At 37.8% G+C, this 18904-nt stretch overlaps 1 protein-coding gene across 1 annotated transcript; it reads right to left on the bottom strand.

Annotated features, from left to right (window-relative positions):
• Nucleotides 1–11830: 11830 nt before the first annotated feature.
• LOC147607986 (E3 ubiquitin-protein ligase PUB23-like) lies at nt 11831–13203 on the bottom strand. The gene has a single exon (XM_086789969.1). The coding sequence runs from the start codon at nt 13027–13029 to the stop codon at nt 12439–12441; it is 591 nt and encodes a 196-aa protein (XP_086646095.1). The 5' UTR covers nt 13030–13203; the 3' UTR covers nt 11831–12438.
• Between the last annotated feature and the right edge of the window lie 5701 nt (nt 13204–18904).

Here is an 18904-nt window from a genome sequence, read left to right as displayed (position 1 = left end):
TGGAACAAGACTCACACTTGGTTCATAGAATCAACACTTTATTTTTCCATCAAAAATGAGGCACAACCGTTGAATCCTTCCCCTAAAACGAGGACTTATTCGGGTCCTATATTACAGAAAGAAACTCTAAATATAATCCCACAACTTTCCTTTATCCACATAACATCATAAAAATCTATTCTTCTCTCGATCCTTCAGCGATAACAACATGGCCATTATCCCACTACGATTCTCGATCATTCTGAGGATGATCACCTCGTTGTTTCATTTATCCTTGATCCTTTATTCAAGACTAACGTTTATAGGATTGTAAGATTCCTCCCCAGCCTCTCAAGATGTCCAGCATCTTCCCCTGTAATCAAATCCCTCTTCAAAAATATAAAAGATCTTGTTTCTACCAGTTTTGGCCTAGAGAGAGAAAATCTTCTAGAGAGTGGTAATTCAATTTTTAAATATTTTTGGATAGAAAAATATCTCATCTTATTAAAATAAGTTCTCCTAAAATAGAAGTTCAAAAAGATTTTCAGAAGGTGCATTAGAAATTAAGTATAATCTGTTCAAGAAGAATTATCCTGGGGGTCAAGATTTTTTCGAAATTTTAAATTAAGGTTCCTATGGACCAATAAGATTCATCCAAATGTAGGGAGGAGATAAATAGAATAATAAAAGAAAAATCCCCCAAAAATGAGTAAATACTCACATAAGATGAAGAGTTGACTAAGGACAAGGTTAATGGTTAAAAAAGAGAGATATTTAGATAAAATGATGCATTTTTGACACCTCAGTGTATGGGGGAATTCCCCTCATGAAGGAGGCGCCTATTTCACATGTTGAATGAGTTTTAAACTCCCAAATAATGAGATATTTTTATCTCTCCTCTCTCCTGTTTCAACTAGATCCAAAAAGTGGACTAAACTGACCCAAAAATGGTCAAAAATTGACCAAACTGATCTGGAAAATTCTAGAATCAGCTGGCTTGGTTAGAAGCTCACTTTTTCCTATAAATAAAAGCCTTCCCCTTTGTTGAAGCTTAATAGTGTTTTTGCACTGTTACCCTACTTCTCCCAAGAGCCAAAAAACTGTGAATTTACTCATAATTCATTTGTTTTTTGACCTTCCCTCTTCTAAAGACTGGTGGCCACTCTTGTTTCCAAACAAGAGAAGAACCCTCAAACCATCAAGCCAAAGGAAAGCTCTCAAATTCCTTCGTAAGTTGGAGATTCTTCTCTTTTCTATTCATTTTATGGTTTTTATGATTTTTGTCTTCTCTATAATGAAAATGATGTTATGCCTCATTAAAAAAAGACATTCCCCGCTCTTCTTTTAGTAAATCCAACCATTCTTTATCCTAGATGAATGTTTAATGGATAAAATCAAGTTTTTCATAATGTTTCTCTTAAATAAGTAGAAAATGTTTACTTTAGAATGATTTAAATACTCTTGGTGAACTTCTAATTAATTTTAGTGAGTTAAAAATCAAAAAATGGTCAGCCATACAAAGGAGGTTATGGCAAAATTTTTCAAAAATTTAGAAATAAGCATTACCTTTTATTATTCTAAAAGAGTAATCCTTATGGTTTCTATATTCTAAAAGTGTCATTTTCATACATAGAAGATGCATTTTGATTATTTGCATAAAAGAAATTTATTTTTATTTTAAAAGTGTTATTTTTATCATTATTGATTTTTATGCATAAAAGTATGCATAAAAGATTATTTTTTATTATAAAAGTGTTACTTTTATCATTATTGATTTTTATGCATAAAAGATTATTTTTATTATAAAAGTGTTACTTTTATCATTATTGATTTTTATGCATAAAAGATTATTTTTTATTATAAAAGTGTTACTTTTATCATTATTGATTTTTATGCATAAAAGATTTTTTTTATTATAAAAGTGTTATTTTTATCATTATTGATTTTCATGTATAAAAGTATGCATAAAAGATTATTTTTCTATTATAAAAGTGTTACTTTTATTATAAATGATTTTTATGCATAAACATATGCATAAAAGATATTTTTTATTAAAAGAGTGATTTTCATCATAAATGATTTGTATGCATAAAAGATTATTTTTTATATTAAAAGTATGATTTTCATCATAATTGATTTTTATGCATAAAAGAAATTCTTTTATATTAAAAGTGTGATTTTCATCATAAATGAATTTTTATGCATAGATGGATGCATAAAAGAAATTCTTTTATATTAAAAGAGTGATTTTTATCATAAATGATTTGTATGCATAAACATATGCATAAAAGATATTTTTTTTATATTAAAAGTATGATTTTCATCATAATTGATTTTTATGCATAAATGGATGCATAAAAGAAATTCTTTTATATTAAAAGTGTGATTTTTATCATAAATTATTTTTATGCATAAACATATGCATAGAAGATATTTTTTTATATTAAAAGTATGGTTTTCATCATAAATGGTTTTTATGCATAAATGGATGCATAAAAGAAATTCTTTTATATTAAAAGTGTGATTTTCATCATAAATGATTTTTATGCATAAAAGATATTTTTTTATTAAAAGAGTGATTTTCATCATAAATGATTTGTATGCATAAGCATACGCATAAAAGATATATTTTTTATATTAAAAGTGTGATTTTCATCATAAATGAATTTTTATGCATAAATGGATGCATAAAAGGAATTCTTTTATATTAAAAGAGTGATTTTTATCATCAATGATTTGTATGCATAAACATATGCATAAAAGATTTTTTTTTAATATTAAAAGTGTGATTTTTATCATAAATGATTTTTATGCATAAATGGATGCATAAAAGATATTCTTTTATATTAAAAGAGTGATTTTTATCATAAATAATTTGTATGCATAAACATATGCATAAAAGAATTTTTATATATTAAAAGAGTGATAAATGATTTTTATGATGATAAAAGTGTGACTTTCATCAGAATTAGAGTTTATGCATAAATAGATGCATATAGAATGATTATATTTAAATAAGGGTTCTCTTAATCCTCTGTTTAATTTCCGTAAAAATTACAAAAACGAATAAGTAGATAATCTGTGAGAAGAAATCCTACCGTTACATATTCACTAAGATAGTAATGAGAAAATTCAATTAATCTATCGAAGTCGGAGATCGAGATAAATGATTATTTTATTTCTCAAAAGAAATTCATGTTTTAGAAATCTGTAAGGAAATATTCGTTGAACGAAATTTAGAAAAAGAGAAATTGAAATAGTGCCTTTCAAGAAAGTTTAGGAAGAACCTTTCCAGACCCAAACTCTGATTCAGACTTTGGACTGAGACCTAATTCCTTCAGTTTCAATCAAGGACGATGTGGCCACTTCTGAAAAAATGTACTCAAAACACCCATTGAATCTAAAACTAAGTTAAGACTTTTGATTTTGAGCAGGCAGTTCTCATTCATTCATTTCCCCTGGATGCTTGCGTAAGCTAGTCTTAGAACAGAAATCAGGGAAACCTATGCAAGTTGAATTGGCCAGTGGGAAGACTCTTTTCACTCACCATGAGACAGATCTTATCCAGTTCAATCTAGATGGTAATGCAACCGACTGTCAGTTCAAAGTCTTACCCTCGGGGAGTTTTTGACGGGATCCTTGGAATGGATTGGCTCCATAAAAATCAAGCTGACATCCACTATCACAATAGAACCATTTCCTTCCATGACCTTCACGGGAACAAAGTTCAAGGAACTGGAGTTTTCAGATCCCTAAACCTTCAGTTAGTAGAAGCGTCTAGATTGCTGAAAGGACTTAGAAAGAAGCAGCAAATTTATGTTGTCAAAATGAACCCAGTAGACTCAAAGCTTAAGGCTAAAGAACCAGAATGGTTAAATGAATTTGATGATCTATTCCCATCAGAGCTAATTGAAATGCCTTCAATCTGGGAAGTAGATCATGTGATTGAATTGACCCCCAGAGCTCAGCCACACAGCAGCCCTGTGCACGTACAAAATGCCAGTTCGTGAAGCCATCGAACTCAAGGAACAGCTTAGGCAGCTGTTAGAACAAGGGTTTGTAAGACCCAGTGTTTCACCTTGGGGTGCGCCAGTTCTCTTTTAGAAAAAGAAAGATGGAATGCTTAGACTATGTGTGGACTACACAGGTCTAAATCAGCTGATAGTTAAGAATAAGTATCCTATCCCAAGAATTGATGAGCTTCTGGACAGGCTAAATGGAGCCCAGATCTTCACAAAGATAGATCTCAAATCCGGGTTTACCAGAATAGGATATCAATGATCAAGATATACCGAAAACAGCCATCAACACTCGCTATGGGCATTATGAATTTACTGTCATGCCGTTCGGATTAACTAATGCCCCAGCTACATTCAATCGCCTAATGCAAGACATCCTCACAGAATACTTGGATGATTTTATTCTAGTTTTCTTTGATGACATTTTGATTTACTCAAAGAATGCAGCTGACCATGAAGCCCATGTCAGAAAAGTTCTTGAGATTCTAAGGAAGCACCAACTCTTTGCCAAAAAGAGCAAATGCACTTTCTCTGCCGACCATGTTGAATACTTGGGCTTTCTGGTATCCAAAGATGGAATTTCTCTAGATTCCGCAAAAGTCTAAGCAGTCATAGATTGGCCTGAACCAAAGACAGTGAAAGAAGTCGGAGGATTTTTGGGATTGACTGGTTGGTATAGAATTTTTATACCAAAGTATGCTCTCATAGCTTCCCCCCTGACTAACCTTCTAAAAAAGAACACCCCATTTCAGTGGTCTGCCAGTTGCCAGAGTGCTTTTGATAAGTTGAAGACCACCTTGGTAACCAGTCCCGTTTTGAAGCTGCCATATTTCTCTCTACCCTTTGAGGTAGTAACTGATGCAAGTGGTTTTGCCCTGGGAGGTGCACTCATACAGGAAGGTCATGCAGTGGCCTATGAATCCCGAAAACTCAGAACGCATGAGAGGAATTATACTGTCCACGACCTAGAACTACTTTCAATAGTATATGCCCTGAAGTTGTGGAGACATTACCTACTGGGACAAAGATTCACTTTGATGATAGATCATCAGAGCTTAAAGTGGATCTTCACTTAGAAGGATCTCAAAATGCGCCAAAGAAGGTGGATGCAGACCCTGTAGGAATTTGATTTTGAAATCAAGTACCGCCCAGGCAAAGAAAATGTGGTAACAGAGCCCCATCACTTTTTCCTAAAACTGAAAGGCTTTTTAAAATGTATCCTATAGTCTAGAAAAATGGCCTTTGTAAAAAAATTAAAATTTATCAACCTTTTAAAAGGAAAAATAAAACCTTGAAAAGGTGCTGGATTTCCATGCTTGAAAGCCAAAATAGCATAACACCTTCCCATGCTTTGATCCAATATTTATTAGAATCATTGGGTTTAGATCTATCTCCATTACATTGTGTGCACTTATATGTGCATGGTATCCTCTATCTCAAGAGTCTACCTAGATTTCCATCAAAGCTCCTTGGGCCAGAGTGTAAAGGTGGGGTAGACACACCATCAACCATTTGTAAATTTGGCGTTATTCTCCATCTTTTTTGAATCAAGTTTTTTGTCTTAAGATTAAGTTTTGTAGTGTATTTTCTTGCATGGTATTAGATATTAAGCCCTAAACAAATGGGGGGAAATGGTTCTTTGGGAAAATTTGGAGAAATGGCACAATCAATTACAAGGGCTCAACCACCATCATTTGGTGAGTGACGGGAAAATGGATGGAACCAGCTATACCATCTAGAAGTTCAAGATAAGATCTATTCTATGCTCTTATTAGTTGTGGAGCTCTTTGATGTGAGGGAAGGCCCAAATCCAAATCTGGAAAACCCTTGTGAACAATACTACTAGATCTAGCTCTTGTTTTTAGCATGGAGGAGAAGGAATACAAATAGTTTGTGTGCCATCATCATAGAGTCATTGAGTCTTTGATTCAACATATGACTCTACCACACTCGTGGAGACTTTGGCAGTTCTACAAAACCAATATGAAATAAAAAACCAAACAAGGATATACCGTGAGAATGAGCTAGTCATATAAGTAATTTGAGAAGTGATCAAACATTTTATTACACAGATGAAGGATCTGCAAGATTAGGTGGTGATAGTTAGGATCAATATGTCAAGTGAAGATCTGGCATGATGGTACATCCGAAGCTTACCTTAGAAGTATGATAGATAGGTCATCTCATTAACATCGAGGTCAAGAATCCTCCTCTCACTCGTGGAAGAGTTTAGTGCTTACTCGTGGAACAGGAGATGTGTCTCAAAAGAATAAAAATGGTGGTGATTCTTTACAAGCATAAAGAAAGGTAAGGTTGGATGGTTGTAGTGGATATGATGAGATACTAGTTAAAACGAGGACCTTATGGGGGATCTAGAAAAATAAGGTCATGTCTCTTGGCTTAAGTAATGCACCATTCAACTTTAAAAGACAGGATTACACAATAATAGAGGCCTTTGCTTATTGAAGATTGCAAAATTCATTTGACAGAAGTATCCCTTGGTTGTGCACATGAATTACAACAACATTGCAAAATTGCATTTGTAAGAAGTAATATCTCTGAAATTGAAGCACCATCAAAGTTGGTAAAGGAGTTGGTGGAGGATAATGCATGTGGAACATAGTGTCAAGTTCCTATATCCTTTATATTCCAAAGTGTACCTTGCAGGATGCTGCTTGAGTGATTAGGAAGGGATCTACGCTAATGGATGCTCTAGTTAAGAAATTATAAATCAAATGAATGAATACAGAGCTACGTTGACAATGCTAACACTTGGTTTCAAATATCCTAGTCATTTCTTGGAATGTGTTCTAGAACGTATGGCACAAAGATGATGTATGGATGCATATTTGTATGTTGTGTGCTTTTGAAAAAATAAATACAAGAGAAAAGGGGTGAGGAGGTGAGTGGGAAACAAAATTGCATGAATGATAGCGGCTGCTCTCCTATTTGTGTAGTGGCCCTAGGGGTTCCCCCATGGCAAAACGAGGGGGTTCCGGTTTAGGTATCCCCAAACCGCCTTCTAAGCCGTCAGCATAGAAACCAAGGACTGAGCTACATGGACAATTGTTTCATCAACTAGAGAACTCGTTGTCCTAGGAGATGTAATCAGCACAAGGATTGGAGGGAGCCTAGCATGCCTCAATCAAGGAAAGAAGAGATATCAGGCATGAGAGCTATCATGCAAACCAGCCCTGTTGCATGACCAACAAATGGCACCATCACCTTTTTTTAGGTTTGGATAACCTAACGTTTGGGCATTTCCACCCTTCTTCAGAACCTATACTAGATTTTCGCTCCTCATACAATCCAGACTATGGCATCCCATATGAAAATGCCCAAGGTGGAGATAGAGTTATCCAAATGTTAGGTTTGGATAACCTAACGTTTGGGCATTTCCACCCTTCTTCAGAACCTATACTAGATTTTTGCTCCTCATACAATCCAAACTATGGCATCCCATATGAAAATGCCCAAGGTGGAGATAGAGTCGGACTAGGAGATGTCGTTGGAGGCCTCAAAGAGGAGAGAAAAGAAATCCAATGGGTCAATGAGACACTAGCCAAAGTGAATAAGGGCAGGACTTTAGCGCTGCAGAGAAGATAATGCGGAGGTAGTCGATGATCTTTCTCTAGTGTAAAATCGGCAATCTAGAACTGGTAAAAAAAAATTTCTCATTCCCTTGAAGAGATGGTGAATGAATGGAACATTTCTTACCAAGCTAGGGAAATAGTAGGGTTGTGTTTTGGACCGAGACCCGCCTGTAGAGAAATTGCACACCTGAATTCGTTACAATTGGACTATGAGGGGAAGGGAGGTGGAAAAGACCCGATTTCTACCAGATAATTATTGTTGTTTTCTATTTAAAATAGAGAAAATGGCTTTAAAAGTACTAGGTGCAAGAAAGTGGATGATAAAAAATTCCCCATTTTCTGTCTAAATGGTCCCCAGACTTCTCTCCTCTGGGCCCAAAATCCTCTTTAGTCCTTGCTTGGGTGGAGCTCCCCAACCTACCTAGTACATCTATGCCCACTGTTGAAACTCATAGTGGACCCTCTAGGCAGATTGCTAGGGACAAGACCCATAGATGATCTCAATCCTCGTTGGCACCCTCAGGGCCTTATAGAGCTGGACATCAACCAAGAACTACTAGCTAGCTTGACAATTTCAGCTCGGACTGGCTATTCCATTGACCAACCTTTAGTTTATAAAAGAACCTCCAAACACAAGAGGAATACAGAGGCTAACAACCAGGGCTTTCAAACGGTGGGTAGGAGAAACAAACCCCTCAACAAAAGCTAGATTCTAAAAGGTAACCCCAAGGTGAAACAGAGCAACTGTTTTACCCCTCTTCTCATGGACATTGTTGAACTTTCTCAATCACGAATTGAGAGTTCTAAAGAAGAGGAGGAATATGTCCCTATCTCAAAATTTGAAGCCAAATAGGGTGGATTTGAATGGGAGGTGGATGACATGGACTTTCAGGAAAACGTTTAGGAGGACCAACTTCTCCCCTCACAGGCACAAGAGGAGATTCTCCTTGGGGAAATCATAAAGAGTGCCTCTCTTGTTGCTATAAAGGAAGGTATTAGGAATGGTAACTTGGTGAAATTAGTTTCCTCCTAAAAAGGAGACAGTCTCGGGGGGGGGGGGGGTGATGCACTCCTCAACACTGAATGAGAAAACCCCTCAGTCCAATGGGAAACCACCATCAAAAACCCCTAGAACCTGATGTTAGACAACTTTTCAACGCTTTCCTTTAACACACAAGGATTAATTGATGATATAAGACCTTGGATTATTAAAGATTGGATGTGGCAAATAGCTCTTAAACCCTCATTTATTTGCCTCTAAGAAATCAAAGTGAATGGAGATGCCTTGTAGATGAATCTATGCCCAGTATCAAAGAATCACAAATGGTTTGTTACTAACCATCCACAAGGAAGCATGTATATGGCTCTTTGCATGACTCGCTCTTTGTATGAGCTCTATGCATGAGACTTTATGCGCATGAGCCTTATGCATTAAGCCCTATACATAAGCTTTATGCATAAGGCTTAATGCATAAGGATTGCATAAACTTTATACATAAGCCTTATTAAGCTTTATGCATGAGCTTATGCAAACGCTTTATGCATTAGACTCTATGCATGAGGCTTTATTCATGAGCCTTATGCATTAATCTCTATGCATGAAACTTAATGCATAAGCCTTATGAATTAAGATTTATGCATAAACTCTATGCATAAGCCTTATGCATAAAGCTTAATGCATAAGGCCTTATGTGTAAGGCTTAATGCATAAGGCTTATGCATAAGCTTTATGCACGAGCTTATGAAAATGATTTATGCATAGGCATAATACATAATCTTAATGCATTAAGCTTATGCATATGCTTAATGCAAATGGGTTAAAGCATTAAATATTTTCACTTTTATCTTTATATTTTCACCTAAGAGAGTTCATTCTTTGGCTAGGTTAAGAGATTTCATTCTTTTGCTACTTAAAGCTCTTTAAAGCAATGGTGCCTTATTGCAAGCATTAGACGTAAGAACCCTTCCTTCATTCATGTTTTCAGAGCACCTCTGGGTGCACCTTTGGGTGTCGGGGCTTTCTTTTTCTTTAGTACATTCTTGTTTGAAGGTTATGCATGCATATGGCTTAATATATAAGCCTATGTATAATCTTAATACATTAATCTTATGTATTACCTTATGCATAAGCTCTATGCTTATGCATAGGCTTAATATAAAAGCCTTACGCATTCCGTTGATGCATAGGCATAATGCATAAGCCTTATGCATAAACTTAATACATAAGCTTAATATATTAAGCTTATGCATAGGCTCTATGCTTTATGCGTATGCATAGGCTTAATATAAAAGCCTTACACATTACGCGCATTACGCTTATGCATAGGCTTAATGCATAAGCTTAATACATAAGCTTAATGTATTAAGCTTATGTATAGGCTTAATGCATTAAGCTTATACATAGGGTTATTAATGCAATATATAAGCTTGATGCACTAAGTTTATGCATGGGATTAATGTATTAAGCTTATTCATTATGCTTAATGCATTAAGCATTAATGCATAATGTTTTAAGTTTGTGCATTAAGCTTATGCATTATGCTTTTTACGTAATGTATGCTCTATGTGATATATGTTTTTGTGTTTAAAATTATGTAATGTTTTTATGCATATAGATGTGGCCATCATGGGGTTCATCACCAATGGACCAAGATCAGATATAAGGAGGAGAATCCTCTAGTGTTGTGCCCATGCCCATAAATGACCTAGATTTGTAGCATGTTTTAGAGGCACAGGCGTCTTGGAACCACATGAACTCTAGGTATGTACGGGGTCGAGCAACTGAGTTTCTCAGGCTTTTCCCCCGTGTATTATGTGCCTGACACGTTAGCTACCCCATAGTCACCCACATCCATGCTTCCTACCACCTTCCCCACCCCTCTCACTTCTACTTTGCCTACCCCTCATAATTCCACTTTCCCTACTTCTCGCCCTTCACAGCTCCTCCTAGCACTCAATGCACTTCTATCCATCCACGGTGCCGTCTCCCCAGCATGTGGCATCTTCACGATGTCATTGAGGTGGTGATATCTCGAGGGCTTCTCAGAGCCATTGACGATCGAGTAGTGCGGGTGTGGTGGATGCTTCTCTTCCTACCACCTTCCCCACCCCTCTCACTTCTACTTTGCCTACCCCTCATAATTCCACTTTCCCTACTTCTCGCCCTTCACAGCTCCTCCTAGCACTCAATGCACTTCTATCCATCCACGGTGCTGTCTCCCCAACATGTGGCATCTTCACGATGTCATTGAGGTGGTGATATCTTGAGGGCTTCTCAGAGCCATTGACGATCGAGTAGTGCAGGTGTGGTGGATGCTTTGGGGTACCTACGGCGATAAAGCAACGTGCTCGAGAGGGTGGGATGGTTTATTATACCCTAGATGAGAAGGGCGGGCCTTATACCTTCCATCATTAAGTCAACCAAACCTATAAGGATGCCTTCAAACCATGGGGAGAACAAAAAGACAAAGACTTCTTGTATGTAGTTCAGTGTATGCATGAGCGGTTTCCAAACCCACCATAAATATATTTTTTTGATGAGTGAGCAAAAGAAGGACTGGAAGAAGGCTAAGAAGGAAGCAAGGGAGGGTGCTCAACACCCTCAACAGAAGGAAGCATGTGCAAGTCAACTTCTAAAGTATGGTACGACAAAGTATGGATCTAGAGGAAAGGCAGGATGGATCGCACGATTTGTTAGTTTTTACTTTGCCATTTTTCACTAAGTTTACTTCATGTATCGTCGTGATTTTCATATCTCATGCATGTTGAAATTTGTTGTAGGAAAGGGTAAGAAGTCACCCCCAACGTCTAGGAGAATGGGTACCACAAGCACCACAACGAAGTGGACACTTGGGAGTGGCTCAAATTCCATGGAGTGGTCACTAAAACAGATATCCAACGAGCTCGGCAGAGCAACTTGATGAGACTCTAAATTTAATTTTTAATTATCACCCAACTTGTTTTGCTTGTTGGCTAACGTGTTTGCATTGTATCACTGTTTAACACAAGAAGACAAGGATGCTAAAAGTGACGATGATGATGAAGGTGGTGGTGCACGTAATGAAGATGCGGGCGAAGATGAAGATGAAGACACACCACAATGAATTAATTTCATTAGTTCCTTCATTTTTGGGACATAAAAACATTATGTATTTTGTAACTTTGTATATAATTTGCAAGCAATAAAAAACATGACATTCTTATTTTGTTAAAAAAATTTGGTGTTTTAAGTGCTTGTCTTAAAGAAAAGTTTAAATAATATGATTTAAAAAAACGGGGACATAATGGGTGAGATACGTGGGGACACATATATCTCACCCATTCTGTCCCCTTTTTTTTTTTTTGCAGACAGTACGTGGTTGTAAGCACGGTTATTAACATGGTTATTTGTGTGGCTGTAGCCACGTACATATCCGCACTTCTAGCCGAGTAAATATATTTTCCCATTTTTCGATCCTTTGAAATTTTCGTGGTTGTGCTCTTCATTTGTTGTAGTGTTGGTGGCTTATAACATGGAAGATAATGCATGTGGAACGAAGTGTTGAGTTCCTATATCCTTTACATTCCAAAGTGTACCTTCTTGTAGGGTGAGGCTTGAGTGATTAGGAAGGGATCTATGGTAATGGATACTCGTCGTGTGTTAAGACATTGCAACTCAAATGAATGAAAATAGAGCTAGCTTGACCATGCTAACACTTGGCTTTAAACATCGTGGTCATTTCGTGGAATGTGTTCTCTGAACGTATGACACAAAGATGATGTGTGGACGCATATTTGCATGTTGTGCGCTTTTGAAAAACAATGTTCATTTTTTTGGGATCTCAAATAGCAGTGTCCGCCGCTAATTCTTATTGATCTCCGATTAAACGCAGCAGCCTACCGGCTCTTCGTTTGGTGGAGTCTTTGGAGGCCACCTGCAGCACCAGCACGAGTTTGGCGGGAATCGCCGTCTCCGACAGCGCCTTTCGGAAGAATGCGGCCTCGGGATGGCGGCAGAGCGTGTAGAGGACGGCGATAGCGGAGGCGGTTGCGGATTCTGACACGCGGAAGAGCCTCTTGCCAAGCGCCGCAATGACAGTGGCTGAGTGTCGAAGAGACGCGGCTCGCCCCTCGTCACAAGAAGACGTAAGAAGGTATAGCAGCAGCAGCGCCTTCTCGCATTCTTCCGCCGAGCCCTGCTCCTGGCACGCGTCGACGGTGAGAATATCTAAGGCGACAACGACGCCCCCGGCGGCCACACAGCGCTCAGCTCCGTTCTTTGTAGCACACAGGCTGCAGAGCGCGTCCAAGACGCACTGTCGGCCGTTCAATCTCAAGATCGAGCGATTTTGACCGGTGAGTAGTTCCACAAGCTCTTCTACGACGCCGGGGAAAGCCCCGACTTCTGCCAATGCATGAAGCGGCGGTTTGCTGGATGGGGATACTGCAAGCAAAGACATATGCAGGGTAGAATGTCAGAGCTGGTTGAGCTGCACGACAACAAGGCTTGTCGATGAGCTTCGCTTGGAGATGGATTGGAGGTAAGAGAGAGGGGGGGCGCGTTGCTAGAGAGACGAGAGGGGGTGCTGCAGACGCTTTGGTTAATGGGATTGTGACGAAAGAAGCATGGTAATGCTATTACCATGCATCTCTGTTTATTAGAAAACATGCATGTTTTATAACGCAAGCTTGTGCGTGGACGAAACGTGTGCTTGACACGGTCCCCTTCTTCACACATTAGAATTCTAATCCACACGGTCCCCCTTCTGTTAGCACCTTCAAATTCCAACTTCCAATATGGCCGGTCCCGTTTATCAACAAGAATATGTCACCAATCACGTTAGCAAGATGACATGACATTCTCTTTTTGCATCATCCTTCGCTTCTCAAAGTGGGAGGGTGAGGGCTCTCGTGCAAGGGTTGCAGGATGTGTTAGAGTGGTGGTGGTTTGAACTTTGCTATTAAATAATGTTGTGATATATCGTGCCAATATGTTTAATTTCACTTGCAGATTTTGTAGCCAATTAAAAGATTTATGTATAAGAACATGAATACAAGTTTATCCTTATTTTAATGACCATCTTTTATTGTGAGGGATGACAACAAAAATACGGAGCAAAACCCTTTTTTGAAGATAGTTGAAGCACTTGCACTTCAGATGCCATGTTAAATTTATGTTTTTTACCCAAATAAGGTTGTAAGATAAAAAGTACCCCAACAAATTATCACCACTTATTTAATGAAACCACACTTTCCACTTTCTAGAGAAGCCATCTTTGAAATCTGATTAAATTCTTTCTTTGAATTTAAAAAATAAATTAAACTTGTTGGAGGACAATGCCAAAAATGAAGAAAAATGGATACAAGAGGATCTTTTGATTCCAAAGAGACAAATGTCAATGTTCAAGGTAATGAACCAAAGAATAAATGGCTAAATGAGGAATAAAACATCAATGCACGATGCCTTACACATCTAAGAAAAATGGTGTGGCTGAGAGGAAGAATATATCTCTCATGGAGATGCATGCTACATGGTTAAAGGGTGAATTTACCTCATGTTTTTTTGCTAGAGGCAAGTATGTGTGCCACTTATGTTCTAAATAGATTCCCTACAAATGCCTTGTAGATAATTACCCCTTATGAAGCTTGGAAAAGAAAGAAGCCCTCTATGGCTCATTGTGTGTTTTTGGTTATCTTGCATATGCTCTTGAGCGCATCAATGTAATAAGCTAGATATTATGCTCATATTAAGGCAATAAAATGCATTGTTATGGGATATATCATAGAAAGCAAAGGGTATAGACTAATATTTGGCCAAAAGGCAGATTTTGTTGAGTAGAGATATTGTATTTATTGAGAACTCAGTTCAACCTATGCTTTTATGCAAAAAACTAAAAATGTACTCACAGGAAATCTTTGATAAACTCTACATTTGTACAATTTCCGACAACCATATATGGAGCAAACGAATGCTCAACAAGGTGCTGCAAATGAGCACATCTAAAAATTAGCTCAAATTTTACTCCACATATTGGGCTATTGATGAGGCAATTGCAAAATATGCAATGGATAAGGAAAGGACAACCATACAAGAGTCTAAGAGTATTCTAAAATGGTTGGGGCAAAAATTACGGGATATACCATTTAGCTAATCCTTTCCCTAACAAGACACATGCACGTTCTCATCATGCATCTTATTTTGTTGTGGATCCTGCTCTCACTACCACTATAGGAAATAAAGAGGACCCTATTTCCTTTGAGGAAGCATAGAGAAATGATCATTGGATATATGCCATGATGACTACAACTCGGTCATTAAAACTTACACTTAGTATTTGGCATATTTACCTTATGGTAAAAAAGGCCATTGGTACGTAGTGGGTTTATAAACTTAAGCATAAAATTGATGGTAGCATTATGACAGTACAAGAAATTAAGGCTTACAAAGGGTTATGCTTAGGAGAAGGGCATAGATTAAGATGAGACCAAGATGCCTCCACGTCTTATATTGATCACTATAATCTAGTGTATTATCACATTAGCAACGCAATATGGATGGAATAGTTGGATATTAAGACTCCCTTTTGGAACGGTGATTTGCAAGAGGAGGTTTATGTATCTCAACCTCATGGTTTTGTTCAGAAAGGAAAATACTCTAAAGTATGTAGTTTAAGAAAAGTTTTGTATGTCCTTAAGCACACTCCTAAAGCTTGAAATGGGAAGACAAATGTATACTTGTTACAAATTGTTTCTACATTAATTTAACTCAGAGCTCTCTCTATGTAAAGAGGAGCAATAATTATGTTTTAGTCAATGTACTTTATGTTTTCTTTTGGTAATGTCATTATGAGTTGTATCAGCGAAATAATCGACAATTTGCCTTCTCAAGTGTATAGAAGCAGATTACAAGGAGCGTTGTATGGTAGCTTTCGAGGTAGCTTGGTTTAGAAGCTACTTGGTGATATGGGTGATCCCATGGAGAGGGCCATTATCATTTATTGTGACAATATGATAAAATAGTCTATCATGCTAGGGTGCGGCGATGTTGGGCCTATATGTTGATCCAGTAGAGCGAAACTAGCAGTGTTTTTTCACTGCTCAGCAGTGATATTTTGCTGCTCAGCAGAGCGATATTTTGCTGCTTAGAAGTGAAATAATGCTTCTAGTTTTGCTTTTGAGCAGCAGCGAATGTATTGCAGAATATAAAAAAAGCTGGGGCAGACAGGGGAGTCTGCACAAAACTCCCCAGTCTGCCCCAGCTCCTTTTTTTCTAATGTCGACATAGTAAACTAACATAACTTTAGATCATCATGAACAAGTGTAATGTAAAACTTACAAATACCAAAAACGAAAGACATTTGCAAACCATGGTTTTAGGAATGTCAAAATTCAATTACAATACTTAGAGGATTACATAAGTGTATGTTTCCAAAAAACTCATATATAAGATAAAGCGTAATAAAAACCTATGGAGCAAGGACTATCTAGATCTCATGCTATGCGATTGGTATTGTTCCTTTGCGACTCTAGCCCCTTCGATTCTTACATTTCCATTGCTATCGATAGCTACGTTTGCACCACTGTTTCGAGTTATATGATCACAATAAAACTAACACAAGTGAGAATTAGTTTTGCAAAAACAAAGAGGTCTAGGGTTTACGAATGTACTTACTTGCCATGCTTGCTAAGTATCTCCTCCATAAATAACAATCCATCCTTCATCTTGCACCCTATCAAATAGAGCTTGCAAACCCCGTTGTAATGAAAAATCATATTCATCTTGCGTAGGGGGGCGGTCCACTACTTCAAGCTGCAATTGTACAAACAAGTGAACATTTTAGAAAGTTGTTATTTAAGATAACCTTCTTTATTTAAACAATAAGATACAATGTGAGGCTAATATATACTTACAAATATTGTCAGGATATCGCTCCTCCTTCATGTGTAAAATCATGCCTCAAGTTATTTGCCATCTATCCAAGGAAAAACATAAATACTTAAAACTCATGCATAGGAAGCTACCGGCATGTGTAGGAAGCTACCGGCATGTGTAGGTTGCTACCGGCATGCGTAGGGTGCTACTGCCATGTGTAGGAAGCTATCGGCATGCGTAGGGTGCTTCGGTAGCAACCTACGCATGTTGGTAGCAACCTATGCATGCCAGTAGCAACCAAGCATGCCAGTAACTTCCTATGCATGCTGGTAGCTTCCTATGCATGCCGGTAGCAACCAATGCATAGGAAGCTACCAGCATGCGTTGGTTGCTACTGGCATGCATTGGAAGCTACCGACATGCATAGGAAAATACTAGTATGCGTAGGTTGCTACCGGCTGCATTAGAAGCTACTAGCATGCATAGGAGGCTACCAGCATGTGTAGGTTACTATCAGCATGCATCGAAAGCTACCGACATGCATCGATAGCTAGTAGCATGTGTAGTTTGCTACTGGCATGCATCGGTAGCTATCAGCATACGTTTTTTCTACCAGCATGCATAGGAAGCTACCGGCATGCATTGGTTGCTACCAGCATGCGTTGGTTACTAGCGGCATGCATAGGAAGCTATTGGCATACGTTGGTTGCTACCCGCATGCATCAGAAGCTACCAACGCATGCCAGTAGCAACCATCACATGCCGGGAGCTTCCTATGCATGCCGGTAGCTATCGACATCATGTGTAGGTTGCTATCGGCATGCATCGGAAGCTATTGGCATGCGTAGGTTGCTATCGGCATGCATAAAGCTTATGTATCTGGCTTATACATTAGCCATATGCATAAGCTTTATACATAAAACATATGCATATGACTTATACATATGGATTTATACATGATGCCTATGCATACGGCTAATACATCAGCCTCATGCAAAAGCTTATGTATAAGGCTATACATAGAGGCTTATCCCTAATGCATAAGCTTTATACATGAGGCTTTATGCAAAAGTCTCATACATAAACCTTATGTATAAGCCTCATGCATGAGGCTTATACATTTGGTAATACATTAGTCTTATGCATGAGGTTTATGCACTACCCTTATGTATGAGGCTTATGCATAAGCTTTATACATGAGCTTATGCATGAGGCTTTATGCAAAAGTCTCATGCATAAACCTTATGTATAAGCCTCAAGCATGAGGCTTATACATTTGGCAATGCACAAGTCTTATGCATGAGGTTTATGCACTACCTTTATGTATGATGCTTATGCATAAGGCTAATGCATAAGCTTTATGCACTGGCCTCATACATGAGGATAAGGCATATGGCCACCTCTACAAAGGAGCTATGCTATCCATGTAGGGGAGAAAAAATAACAAATCCTAAAACTTACAAACCCTATAAAACATGTAAAAGCATAAGAGAGGAAACATAAAAGGGACTAGAGGTCTCTTACCTTATTTGGCTTGTATGTGTGAATAACCTATAAAATCAAACCAAATAAAGAAAAGAAGTATTAGTAAACCTAATATTAACCCGAATAGAAAGCATATACAAAACCCTAATCTTAATAATCTTAATGAAAGATTTTGGCCTAACTTATTGAATCTTTCTTTTTTCCTTCTCATTATAGCTTAACCCTAACCCTAGCTTCTAAATAGAAAACATAATAGAGGTCTTTGATGGTGGAGAGCTCTCCATCAAATCTCTTTATTAGGGTTTCTATGTAGAATCTAGGGTTAGGGTCAAGCTTCAATGACAAGGAAAAAAGAAGAAAAGAAAAACTTAAAAGAGAAGAAAGAGGGAAAATACTCACACAAGAAAGCTTTAATGGAAAGCTTGTTTGCATAGGAAATGAAGGAAAACAATAGACATACCTTGCTTGAGCTTGAGGAGGATAGGGTAGGAGAGGTAGAAGTGAGAGACAAGGAAAAAACCTACAAAAAAAACTTAAGAGTACAAGTTTATTGTATTCTCAAAAAAGATAAAGCTACGCAATGGAAAAAGAAATGGCAAAAAAGACAGGATATTCTTATAGTATAGTAGCGTTTTCTCGTTGCTCTATAGACGCTGCTAAGCAGCGCTTTTTCACTGCTCAACAGCGAAAAAACGATGCTGGGCAGTAATATTGCACTACTGAGCAGCGAAAAAGTGCTGCCCAGTAGCAAAAAAGCACTGCAGAGCAGCGATATATCGCTACTGAGTATCGTGAAAACCCCCGATATTTTCATTTCAAAAATGTTGTAAAAACGTTGCTATGCCCCTGATATGTTGTAGTGCTGGCATTGGGTACAAAGATGCTTCACAAGTTTAGGAGCTTACATGGCACTAGTGTAGTGTGAAGTTGAGATGGAGGGGAGTATTGAGATATTGAGCTTAACTAATGTTGGGGAC

The sequence above is a fragment of the Cibotium barometz genome, chromosome 54 (assembly GCF_041138505.1).
Source record: "Cibotium barometz isolate CiBa-2024 chromosome 54, ASM4113850v1, whole genome shotgun sequence".
Classification (NCBI taxonomy): domain Eukaryota; kingdom Viridiplantae; phylum Streptophyta; class Polypodiopsida; order Cyatheales; family Cibotiaceae; genus Cibotium; species Cibotium barometz.
The sequence above is the reverse complement of the archived record's forward strand: the minus strand, read 5'-3'. Positions and strand labels throughout refer to the sequence as shown.